General features: G+C 29.4%; 2 protein-coding genes across 2 annotated transcripts; one reads left to right on the top strand and one right to left on the bottom strand.

The window, feature by feature from the left end:
* The first annotated feature begins 325 nt into the window (after positions 1-325).
* On the top strand, positions 326-5758 carry homer (protein). Its single transcript, XM_065502283.1, has 8 exons — positions 326-461; positions 1093-1381; positions 1454-1514; positions 1579-1942; positions 2015-2093; positions 2218-2493; positions 3229-3366; positions 3423-5758. The coding sequence occupies exons 1-7, from the start codon at positions 457-459 to the stop codon at positions 3334-3336; spliced, it is 1182 nt and encodes a 393-aa protein (XP_065358355.1). The 5' UTR covers positions 326-456; the 3' UTR covers positions 3337-3366; positions 3423-5758.
* Aatf (Apoptosis antagonizing transcription factor) lies at positions 5670-7405 on the bottom strand. The gene is made up of 2 exons (XM_065502282.1): positions 6003-7405; positions 5670-5928 (listed from the first exon to the last, which is right to left on the bottom strand). The coding sequence occupies exons 1-2, from the start codon at positions 7319-7321 to the stop codon at positions 5826-5828; spliced, it is 1422 nt and encodes a 473-aa protein (XP_065358354.1). The 5' UTR covers positions 7322-7405; the 3' UTR covers positions 5670-5825.
* Positions 7406-13559: the final 6154 nt, after the last annotated feature.

The following is a 13559-nucleotide window of genomic DNA, read 5'->3' as shown; positions in this document are numbered from 1 at the left end:
TAATTTAAAAAAGTAAAGGTACATATATAGAAATCCTTCAATTAACTGTTTGTATTACCAATTTCAGTATTTTATTAATATTATCAACAATGCTGCAGAAATAAAAATGTTTGAATACAAATTTAAAATTTCACAACTGTTTTCCAAAATCTTATCAAACATTTTTAATTTTGATTCATTAAATTCTTAAAATCAAGTAATTTAAGCGTTTATGAAAAACCTTGAAAACCATATCTCATAAAATCGTCATTTTGGGGATAAAAATCGTCAAAACGCACTTCGCCATTTTTACCATAAAAAAAATCGACAAAACGTCAATAAATCGGCTAGTCTGGCAACAGTGCCTACGAGGGCAATTGTTTGACATACAAAAAATTTGGAAAAATCGAAATCAGTGTAATTTTTGCAAAACTTTTTCCGAAAAGCCGAATAAAAATAAATTAAATTAATTAAAAAATGGGGTAAATACAACTTATTTATATGCATTCTCACTAAGTGTTGAAAATTTATCATGTGAACGAGAAAAAATGCTGGAAATATGAGAAAAAAAGAATTAGAAAAGCACTTGATTGTTGAAAAAGTCAAGGGGAGTAGTAGTTTGAAGCACTGAAAAAAAGAACAACGCCAAATAAAGTAGAAAAACAAGCCAAAATATAAAATATAAATGAAGAATATTAGACAGCTGCCGTTGTATTCAGGTGGTGTTTTTATGTGTTTTCCTAATAAAGAAAATTAACTCTTGTTGTTTTTGTTAATTACCAATTAGATTTTTTGAATACTACTCATATTGAATATGAGTATGAAAATGTATGTAATAATGTATGATGAAAAGCAGAATTACAGATTTTAAAGGTTCCCCAGAGAACCATGAATAAGTGAACATAACAACAACAACAAATAGTAGTAATATAATCTACAACACAACTATCTCATCAAATTTGTTGGTGTAATTTAAAAATAGGGAATGAGGTGTAGGGGTGGATGGATAGCGTAGGAAATGATTTTATTACTACACTACAGAATTTATGCATATGTAATATTGTGGTGTGGTGGTGTCTTAATATATGTGGGTGTTCTTTGATTCTATTCCAGCGAACAACCAATATTCACCTGCCAGGCTCATGTCTTCCATATTGATCCGAAGACTAAACGCACCTGGATTACGGCCAGTATGAAAGCTGTCAATGTTAGTTTCTTTTACGATTCTTCACGTAATCTATACCGCATCATAAGTGTTGAGGGCACTAAGGCGGTCATTAATTCCACTATAACGCCCAACATGACATTTACACAGACTTCGCAAAAGTTTGGCCAATGGAGTGATGTACGAGCCAATACAGTTTATGGTTTAGGATTTTCATCTGAAGCCGAACTGACAAAGGTAATTGATTTTTAAATTTAAGCAACGGCTAGGAGTTTTTCATTTAGCTCATGTATTTTAATAATTTTCTAGTTTGTTGAAAAATTCCAAGAGGTTAAGGAAGCTACAAAAAATGCCTTGAAATCGGCTAATGGTAAATTGTGTTGTGTGTTAATATTTAAATAGCTTAATATATATGTGTGTTCTGCTTTTGCCAGGATCTGCCGCTGTGACGCCCACAACGTCTGCCAACACATCTCCCATAAGTTCGAGGACAGCTGCTATGCAACAAAATGACAATGCCGCTATGGTTGATCCTCATACTGTGGAACCGCCCAATATGTCAAACACTAATACTCAAAACGCTAATCCTGATAGTCCCTCACATAAACTTCTAACAACTGCCCCAGAAATGAAACCGGAACTTGTAACGGCTCCTTCCCCAGCACCTATGGTTAATGTTAGCTCTGGTGGTGGCAGTGGAGGCAGTGTGGTTGGCATGCATACCGGTAGTGGACCCCCAACGAGTGAACAACAATTAAAATATGAAAATGAACGTTTAAAGATGGCTTTGGCTCAGAGGTTGTATAAACAGATCACATTTTGATGGATCACAATATGAAACTAATTTCTTTTGTTCTATTTTTTTAACAGCTGTGCTAATGCCAAAAAATGGGAAATCGAATTGGCTACTCTTAAAAATAATAATCTACGCTTGACCAGTGCTTTACAGGTAAACCTCAATATTCATATTCAATTTTTAAATTAATATAGGTACATTATAGTAAATATTCCTTCTTATTTTAGTGACACTTTTTACTTAGATTTGTGATTTTTTAAATTTCTTGTTTTTTTAGGAATCTACTGCAAATGTAGACGAATGGAAACGCCAGTTGCATACCTATAAAGAGGAAAATATTCGCCTTAAACGCGAAATTGAATTAATACGTGCTGGTGCTCCAGTGCCTGCTTCTGTAGGTGGGGCGGTCAGTAGTGAGTTGGTTGAAGAGTTGAGACGTGAATTGGCCGTTCTGAAAGCACGCAATGAATCATTACAAAATGAGCTTATGAATCAAGAACTAGAACTAAAGGCAGCTAATATGAATCTTAGAGAGAAATGCAATGATCAAGCGGTAAGTCTTAACTATTACATTCCGTCGACTCAATTCGAAAAATTGGTGAAAGAAAATTTTCGAGATGTTTTTTTTTTCATGTCATGTATGTTGAAATCAACTTTCCGTAGCCCCCAGATAACTTACATACATCAATATATCGGGAATTCTCACGGCTCGGTTGCTATTTAAAATCGAGACAATCGATTTTTTTTTACATATTTTTGATCTATATCTGGATTACTAATGGATCGATTATGGGTGGCAACCGAACTTCAGTTGCGTTGTCAGAGGGCAACCACAAATTTCTGGTTTCCAGTTTGGCAACAGAAATGATAGCTGATAGGCAACTGACAACTCCACTGAAGTTCAGTTGCCATCCATAATCAACCCATAGGTCATTAATATAGACAATATGGATATCCAATAATAGATATTTAAAAAACGGCGTATATAAGGCTAAAGTAAATCGGACTTACAATTAATCAAAATCGGGAAAAATATTTTTTATCCCGAATTTTTTTTCACAAAAAAATTTTCATTTTTTTAAAATTAAAAAAAAAAATATTGCCGTAAAATTTTTTTCGCTAATAAATAAAACAAAAATTTAAGAAATTTATTTTATAAATTTTGTTTACTAAAAAAAAATTTTTTTTAATTTATAATTTGGTGAAGGGTTTATAAGAGTCGGCACAGCCGAATATACGTAACTCTCTTATATTAGCTAATATTTTTTAATTGTTCAATATTTTGCAGATGGCTAAAATGAGTGAATTGAATGTTTTGTTTGCTAAACATTTATCGGAACTATTTGCTGTGCAAAAGGATATGGAAAATGTTATACATCCACCCAAAAGCACTTGAGATACAGAGACTATAAATTATTATAAAAAGGTACGTATGTTTGAAATTCTTGAATACATATTACATATTAATATTATTTTCCTTAGATTTCTGAAGAAAATGCGGCTTCATTGAGAAATTATTTACAGCCCAGTTTAGGTTTACCGTGTGCAGTGGATACGGAAAGTACACTTTCCAATGTCACCTCTATACAATCCCAGTTACAATCATTATATGAAACATGTCATGATCCTTTGAAAATCTATCAAAGTCTTCAATCAACTATCAACAACAGCAGTGATAAAACATCATCTCATTTACAAAAGGCATTAGATAAACATACACAACTATTACAGGAGCTGAAACATCAACAGCAGCATCATCAATACAAACCTAACCAAACAACATCACATCACACTAATAATCCTGCTACTTATGTGGTCTCACCAGCAAAAAGTGTCGGCTTAGGGGGCGGTGCATCAAGTACTGGTGGCGCTGCTGCTGCTGCAGCTGGGGGTGTGTCTGGTAAAACTGCTACCATATTGGTTTCAAAATCAAAAACCAAAACTGGTTTACCTTTGCTACTTAAAAATTCCATTAACAATTAGGCTAGTATATGAATATTCATAATTATTATTATTTATGTATATCCTACACTATTTTTACAAAATTAATAGAGTAGGTTTTTCCAATGTGAACTGAAATTTAACGAATCGAATTGAAAACGAGCCCAGTGCAAGCCAATTTTTCTTAGAACATCTTCGCACATTATTATATTTTATATTTTTAACGTATAAAATTGTATTTTTTTTTAAAAAATTTCGATATACTCATATATATTCATATTATTTATTGAATTTAGTGTTTTAGTGCAATATTTTCTCATTTTGTTTAGTTTTTTTTTTTATTTTTGTTTAGTTTTAGTAAGAAAAAGTATTTTCGAAATTATATTTTTTAATATTGTTATTGTATTTGTTTGATTTGCTATCAATCATCACAGTATTTTTTTGTCTTATCAAATTTCGAATAACTCTCTCGTAACGAATCTTTTATATATTTCTACAATTGTATGTCTTTTTTTATACATGTATGCTATCTATCTATATCTTTTCTATAAATAACTTAAGTTAATTTAAATGTTAATTATGCAAAAAAAAAACAAAAGAAAATAAATAATTGACGCAAGTTATAAAATATTATTTAGCAAATCTTAATCAAAAAAATTAAAAATAACTCAATTTCGAATGCATGTGTATGTTTTTAGGTGTAATGGGTTCTGTTTTAATTTGAATTACACACTAAAATTCATTAAAGTCCCTTCCCTGTTGTACAACGTCCTGTTGTACTGTTGCAGACCTGTGATTTTACAATTTCAATAATGCACTTCAAAAAATTCATACATTTTAAATGATTTCTATAAACACCCCAAACAAAACACATACCAAACCCAATTTTCATAATCATTTACATACCGAAGAAAAAGAAAAATTACAAAAAAAAACACACACAAGAAACTTGATAAATGTTACGACGAATAAATAAAGAAATTAATATTAAATATAAATTTAAAATAATATAAATAAACTAAAATAATAATACAAACAATAAAAATAGTAGTAATATTTATACGAAATGTGAAATTATATGGTAAAAGAGATGCGGATAAAGAATCTCCATAGTTTCCACATAAACTATGGCGGACAGACGACATACAGGCGTTTAAATATACAAGAAACTACAATATTATTAATACACAGGAAACAAACAAAAGAAAAAAAAACACAAAATAATTTATAATTAATAAAAACAAAATAAAAAAATATTTATACTTGTAGTAATCTAACAAAAAAAAGTAATAAAATAAAACTGTTAAGTTTTTATTTATACCTAAAAGGAAGAAAACAAAAAAAAAAATATAAGGCTAACAAAACAAATAACAACCCTAAAACTAAATTACCCTAACCAGTGAACCCATAAAATAGAACAACAATCCTCAAATCTCTCTAAATACTAAACCAAAACACCCACTACACACCACACTGTCCTAATACATACATACTCCAAACTACTACCAACAAATCTTCTTTACTTAGGAATGATTCATAGCTAAAGCCGACCTAGCATGAATTAATCAAGAAACAACAACCAGAAAATACAATATATATTATTTTTTCTACAATTATTTTAATTTAATGTTTAAATTTATGTAAAGTTTTATTGTATGAATGATGCTGCAAACACGATTTAGAAATATTATAAAATAAAATTATTAAGATAAATGAAGAACGATCACTGATGATCGATCATCACAGTCATCATTATCATCATCAATCCACTTATAAAAACACACAAAATAAAGAAACTTTTTTTATTGTACTACTTTTTAATTTTCTTTTGTTTAGTTTGAAAAATAAAACGAATTATTATTAAATATTAAAATATATTAATACAAAACTTTTTTTTTAGATTTATTGCTGTTTTTTTTCTTCTGCTTTTCATCTGTTAGCTAATTACACGAATAAGGACTTACTTAATTCATCTATGGATTCCATTGTCCACGAGGAATTGTCATGGGGAGCCATAAAGTTAATCAATTTGTTGTGCACAATGTAACTGTAATAAAAAATATACAAACAATTTATTATTAATATTAGAGAATTATTAATTTTGTGAAATCTAAATCTTACCGTAATTTCCTGCCCTTACTAGCTCTAGTGTCTACTTTCTTTTTCATTTTCTGTCTCAGTTTTTGCAATTCCAAAAACTGTTTTGTCACTTCACTCATATTACTGGTGGTATTTGCCTTGTATTCTATCAATTCTCTTAATTGTTGGTGGTAGAAATCACTATCATCGTAAATATTAGGATTACGTATATTTTCCTCTGCCGTGTCATTTTGAGCAGCAGATTTAAGCTGTTGCGACTTTTCTTTTAGTTGTGATTTATTTATTAAAGCATTATCAATTTTCTTGATAATGTCATATTCCTCATTAAACGATTTCTTTTTGCTGCCAGCACCGGGTTGCAAAAGTTTCGTGCGATCATCCCATTTGAGTAAAACTTCATTGCGGTAGGGACGAAACTTTTCAAAGCCTTCTTCTAAATACAAACCGACTTGTTTCAATGGAGGTTCTCCCGAGTTGTAATCCTTAAACGGCAAAGGTCTTTTCAGGCAAGGTTTCATGGCCTTGTCCACTTCGGAGAACTGTGTGCAGAGATTATTTTTTAGTGACAAAAGATTTTGTAATAAGAGGCAAGTTTGTTTGCTTGTGGTTTGTTGCAAGTCCTTGTATTTATTGTTATTACGTTCTAATTCCTTTAATTCTTGGGCTGCAGGCAATTGGTTGGTTTTATTTACAATTTTTTGTAAATTTATGCGCAATTCTAATAAACGTTCCCAAATACGCAACTGACTTTGAACACACAAACCTTTTTGAATTTCAGCTTCATGATTAACTTTACTTATTACTTCTGTGTCTTCGTCATCATTTTCACTATCATCATCCTCCTCCTCATCATCATCTTCAGATTCTTGCTCCTCATCTTCTTCCTCAGAATCTTGTTCTTGATCATCTCCATCTTCAACATCCTCTTCAGAGTCACTGCCTTCTTCATTGGACTCATTTTTGATCTGCTTCTTTTTTAAAGCACTACTAAAAGCTGTTATAGCTTCTTCATTCTCTGAAGAGTCTGAGTTTTCATAATCTTGCTCGTCCTCCTCTTCATCATCTTCTTCATCCTCCTCCTCACTTTCAAAATCTTTTCTAGAGGCAATTTTCCCTTTATATTTGGTACTTTGTTCTGACAACAATTTAACATTACGTTTCCTAAATTCCGTTGTGCCAGCTTGTGGCAATTCATAATCCTCGTCGTTGTATTCTGCAATGCGGGGCGCAGTTGCTTCATCGGCTGAATCACTGTCACTACCACTTTCATTGGGATGCAAAAGGGTTTGAGCTACCTTTTCCGCAACAGTTTTTTGTTTGTTCTTTGGTTTTTTTAACATTTTAACTGGATAATTTTAATAAATAATCAAAAAAATACACAAAACTAGAAATAGCCACACAATTAATATGCACTACTGGGAAAAGAAAACAATAACAACTGATGTTTTGACAACTATGACAGAACACGTGCTATGCATGCATAGAGTGACCATATTTATTATGGATTAAATACAACTCTGTTTAATTAGGAATTATTAAATTTAAAAAATATGAATATCAAATAATAATATAAAATTACTTTTATAAAATAAAATTAACTTTTACGACATTCACCATAAGTGGTAGGCGGTATATACACATAAGTTTATCATTCCGTTTATAATTTCGTAATTTTCATTTGCGACCCCCTATTTGGATCCTTATAGATATCGGAATGGATTTAACGATATCCTTCTGATCCTCAGTGCATATATTGGTTGAAACAATGTTTGCGAAGTCCCTAAACATAAATCGATATATCGGATATTTTTATGAGAACTGAAAATCATTAAAACCGACACAAAATTAAATATTCGGTAGCTCCCAGGTAAGTTATAGATAGACCTAACGAGCACAATTCTGACAGAAAATATGAAGAATAATTTAAAAATCGTTGTTACAGCGAGGACCAAAGTCCTCCAAAATATTTTTTAACTCAGATTTTTTTCTTCACCAAAAATTTTGTTTTCACCAAATTTTTTTTTCAGCGAACAATTTTATTTTTATACCCCCCATGAGTTGCAAGGGTATATATAAGTTTGTCATTCCGTTTGTAATTTCTACATTTTTCATTTGCGACCACACAAAGTATATATATTCTGGATCGTTATTTATAGCGGAGTCGATATAGCCATGTCCGTCTGTATGTTGAAATCAACTTTCTGTAGATCCCAAATAACTTACATAAATGGTTCATACATCAATATATCCGCTATAGACCCGGCTCGGTTGCTATTTAAAATCGAGAAAATCGGCTGAGATATAAAGAGAAAACCAGGACAGACTCAATTTTTTACCTATTTTTGATCTATATCTGGATTACTAAGTCATTAATATAGACAATATGGATATCTACTGATAGATATTTGCAACGTCGTATATAACGCCATTGTAAGTCGGTCTAAGTCGGGAAAAAAGTTTTTTTAACTTGAATTTTTTTTCCCAAAAATTTTTTTTTCACTAAAAATAATTTTTTTTTTAAATTAAGAAATAAATTTTGAAATTTTTTTTTTTACCATAAATTTTTCACTAATAAATTAAAAAAAATTAAAAATAATTTTTTTTTAATTTTGTTTACTTGAAATATTTAAAATTTTTATTTTAAAGTATAATTTAGTGAAGGGTTTGTTATTTCCCAAAAGATTTAATTATTATATTTTTCTCATTTCAATTTGATAACGTAGTATTAAAACAAAAGTGAGGTTTTTGAGTTATTTAAAATACATCAAATGTTTATAACTCCGTTAGTATGAAAATAATCGAGATATGTACGATGAATGGGATTATTCACATACCTCCACCAAGTATGTAATTTTTTTATCTTTGTCAACTTTATAAAGTACTTAACAATTGTTTTTCCTAATGTCAACATTATGTCCATGTAATTATAATTTTTGCAACCCAAATAATCTTTACAGTTTAATCTGTTTTTGGTTTGTTTTGTATTTTCCTTTTTGTTGTTGGATTCTTTCGTTTTGTATGAAAATTTATTTTGTAATCTCATGTTTTTTATCTTTGTAAATTAGACAAATAATTTGCATGGATGTAAATTTATTTCTTTTGTAAACAAAACTATAATGAACCCCCAACGAATAAAGTATTGTCAGGACATGTCTGTCTGTCTGGCTGGCTGTCATTCATGTTGATATTTTTTACGCTCTCTTACATTCCACATTTAATAAATGCCTGGACACTCATTAACGTTAACAAATGTTAGTAATTATGACAACAATACAACTAAAAAATAGTTGTACTTATTATGTATGTTTGTGTGTGTGTCAAAATGTAATAATAATAATAACAAAAAATGCGAACAACTGTTGATTTCATTTTACAATACAAGGGGGTGGCAACAACAACATTAGTGTTGTTTTTACCACCCTCTTATGACTTATCAAGTTTTTTTGTGTGCAGATTCTAAAGGAATGCAATAAAATTAATGGGGATTGAATCTCTTGCCATTACCCTATGTCTATACTTGATAAACAATTGTCATGATAAACTTCAAAATGATTGTCAAAAGAAAAAATTATCAGGTTAGTCTCCATTGTTAGTGCTTCAGCTCTGACAACTTTGTCTTGACAATAATTGTTATGATAAATATTATAGACAAAATGTCGTTTCTGAAATGTAACTTAATGCAAATTCCTGTTAATGCGGAAATATGCCGACACTCCAAGTTCATATCCTTTTACGACTTAGCTTGACGAGGAGTCCTTGTTCTAATGAATTTAATTCACAAGGTCTCTTATCATGTCATATTGTCCTAATATTTCACAACTACTCTGTATGCTATGTATGTTGTGTTATCGTAACCAACCAGCAGAGACCTGCGCCGAATGCCTAAGAGTCGGTTAAGCCGATATATCACGCCTAGTCGTGATATATTAGGACATTATGACTGATCTTGTGAATTGACCTAATATGTAAATTATGTAATAAATTCCTTTAAAACTCTGCTAATATACTCTTAATTTTAACAATTATAGCTGTTTTCGTGTTTTTATAAGACACCAGGCAGGATAAAAATTGATTATTGTAAATGTTTTCATGGTCTATTGCAAAAATATTCAAGTTCAGTAGCGAAAGTGTTTTTATAAAGTAAACATTAAAAAATATTAATAAAAAACTAGCATATCAAATAATCGCATGAAAAAGGAAAAAATACATATACATATAATAATATAGACAACGCAAAATATTTAAAAATATATAAAAAATCTTTACTGTTTCTTTTGATAGAAATATAAAAAATACAAGTGAAATAAATAATATGTAGGTCTCATATTTGTCTCCAACCTTTACTAAGAAAAAAAAAAGCCATTGATAAGAAAAGTTGCCACAATAAAATTTGTTTAAAAATTATATGTATATGTGGACATATAATCGTGATGATTTTTTAAAAGTATCTTTTCATATCAGCTACAAAAACACTGCTAACAATTTAAGTTCATTATAAAGATTGTAACATTGGGAGTAATAACTAGGGGTTCCTAATTTCCTGGAATTGGTCTATTCTTGGGAAATAATTAAAAAATCGTTTCGTTACTGGGAATTTGTTTATACAAAATGAAAGCTTTTCTTCATAGACTTTTGCCTACGTTTCACCCGATCGATCCAAAGAGAACTTTTTAAAATCAGAATGTTTCTAATGAAATGTAAACCATTTTTTTTTTAATATGAACATCCTTTGAAGTTGCAATGCTAGGGACCATAATAATAGGTTTAAGAACATTTCCAGTTTTAACTAAACCTTTTTCAGAGAAAACTGTTTTGGTTGTGATAACCCGAATATGTTGAAAATTGAGTGAATTATCCTTAATGGCCGATTTTTCTGTTGTGGCTGAAAAATTTGATCTCGAGTGTTAAAGATTCTGTTATTTAAATCTATCTATTCCTACAAACGAAATCATCTATGGATATAATTGAATTATTCGATTGGCAATTGGTCATCACAATGAATCTGTATATTGTTACGTTAAGAAGAAAACTTATAAAGAAATTCCAGAAAATTCCGTTAAAATTTGTAAGACTAATTTCTACTATTTCCAAATGTATTTAAGAAGTTTCAATTGTATTTCAGAAAATTCCAATTAAATTTCCATTTGTATTTCATTTGTATATTTAAAAATATTTTAATTGTATTTCAGAATATTCCAATTGTTCCTCAGAAAATTTTATTTGTACTTCAGAATTTGTATTTAAGAAATTCATCCATTTGTATATCAGACATTTTTATTGGTATTGTTATTAGAATTTTCTAAAATAAAAATTTAAATTTCTGAAATTTAATTGGAAAATGAAATACAATTGGAAAATTCTGAAATACAATTGGAAAATTCTGAAATACAAATGGAAGTTTCTGAAATACAAATGGAAAATTCTGAAATATAATTGGAAATTGTGTAGAAATAACTTTAAAATAGTTTTTCTAGTTATTGGGAGAATCCAAATCAAAACGGACAGCAAAAATTCAATTTTCGAATTTTACATTTTCGATTTTAATGCAATTTACCACAGATATTACGATTCCATCAAAACTGATGAAAAAATAAGAATTTTTATCGTTAGTAAATAAATTTTGTTGAATTTGATTCGTCTTTAACGATCGCCACTAATATCCACCAGGTGCTGGCTATGTGGCACATTCTCTTTGTATCGAATACTGATTCCGATATTCGACTACTGTTTGATCAACGTTTCAAAGGCACCTCGATGATTTTTCCACAATTTTTGGGCCGATCATCACGAGCTGTTATTAAATGATTGTCGAATTGTGAGTATTCAAGAGAAAGAAACCTTTTATAAGTTCAAATGTTTATATTAGTAGAATTAATGATCAATAGAGTCCGATTATTCGGTCAAATTCTAACTTCCAAGAATTGCTCAATTGTTTTCAATGTTTTCAGACAGAAAACCGCTTCTTTAGTCCTGGATTACATTCAGTAAACCAGTCAAACATGATACTTTATCACCAAAATATGATATTATAAAAAATCATTGCACGAAAATGTTCACGATTGGTTGGTTAAAATACGTTTTCCGAAGCCCGCAGATATCTTGCGGATCATGGCATCATGTGAAAATATCAGTATATCAGTTATATTTATGTGAATATTAAGCAAAATCGGTACCTCGATTTGTTGACATATTTTTGCCTATATCTATCAAATGAAGTGTTTTTAAATGCATTTTTTCATCACTAAAAGTGCATTGGATATTGTTGATTGAATTCATGTCGAAAATCGTATAGAACTCTTGTATCTTCAAATAAGATTTTGTTAATTAATTTTTTATATTAAAAGAACTTTTTATCAGGGACCCGAAATAACTGTTATTTTTTTTTTAAATAAACAATTGGTTATAGGAAAAATAACTGCAAAAAAATAGGTCCCGTAATAACAATTATAAATAACTCCAAAAAATTTTAGTCTATGATAACCAGTATGAAAAATTTTAATTTTTTTAGGTCTTTGATAACCATTATTAAAGATTTTTATTTTTTTTTGGTTTTTAATAATCATAATGAAAGATTTTTATTTATTTCGGTCTCTGATAACCATTATGAAAGATTTTTATTTTTTTTGGTCTTCAATAACCATTATGAATGATTTTTAGTTTTTTGGTCTTTGATAACCATTATAAAAAAAATTTTTTTTTGGTCTTTGATAGACTACAGCCATTACAAATATTTATACCCTACACTACCATAGTGATATACCGTATAGTGCCCCAAGGACGAAGTCTATTGAATTTGGTTAAAATCGGTCTATTATTTCTCCTATCCCCCAAACGATAGTCCTATCTGAAAATAGATAATCCCTCATAAATATCTTAGTTATATAGATATCCAAACCACATTCAGCACAAATAAGTTTTATATAATCCGAACTCTCACTACTAAATTTTGTGACGATTGGTCCATAATTAGTCATAGTTCCCATACAAGGCCCAGTTCCAAAAAGCATTTTAACGAGTATAGATTTCTTAAAAAAGTTGGCATTCAAATAAAATTTAGCACAAATAACTTTCATATATACAGAAGACATGTCACTTAATTTTATGCCGATTGGTCCATAATTTGTCATAGCTCCCACATATTGCACATTTTAAAAGAAAACTGTTTATAATCATAAATATTCTTGATTCTTATGAAATTCTGAACCAATTTATCATTCTCTGTCTATTTTAAAATACAAGAAAACCAGGTCCATGCTACTAAAAAACTTTTTTGGTACTCATAATGTTTACGGAAGACCAAAAAAAATAAAAATCTTTAATAATAGTTATCAAAGACCTAAAAAAATAAAAATATTTTATAATGGTTATTGAAGACCAAAAAAAAATAAAAATCTTTTATAATGGTTATTAAAGACCTAAAAAAATAAAAATCTTTCATAATGGTTATTGAAGACCAAATAAAATAAAAATCGTTTATAATGGTTACCAAAGACCAAAATAATATTGGTTATATTTAACTGTTATTCAGGGACCATTTTTCAAAAATTCTTGATAAACAATTATTTCAGGATTTTTTCC

The sequence above is a fragment of the Calliphora vicina genome, chromosome 2 (assembly GCF_958450345.1).
Source record: "Calliphora vicina chromosome 2, idCalVici1.1, whole genome shotgun sequence".
NCBI lineage: Eukaryota > Metazoa > Arthropoda > Insecta > Diptera > Calliphoridae > Calliphora > Calliphora vicina.
Note: the sequence above shows the minus strand (reverse complement) of the source record. Positions and strands in the feature narration are given on the sequence as shown.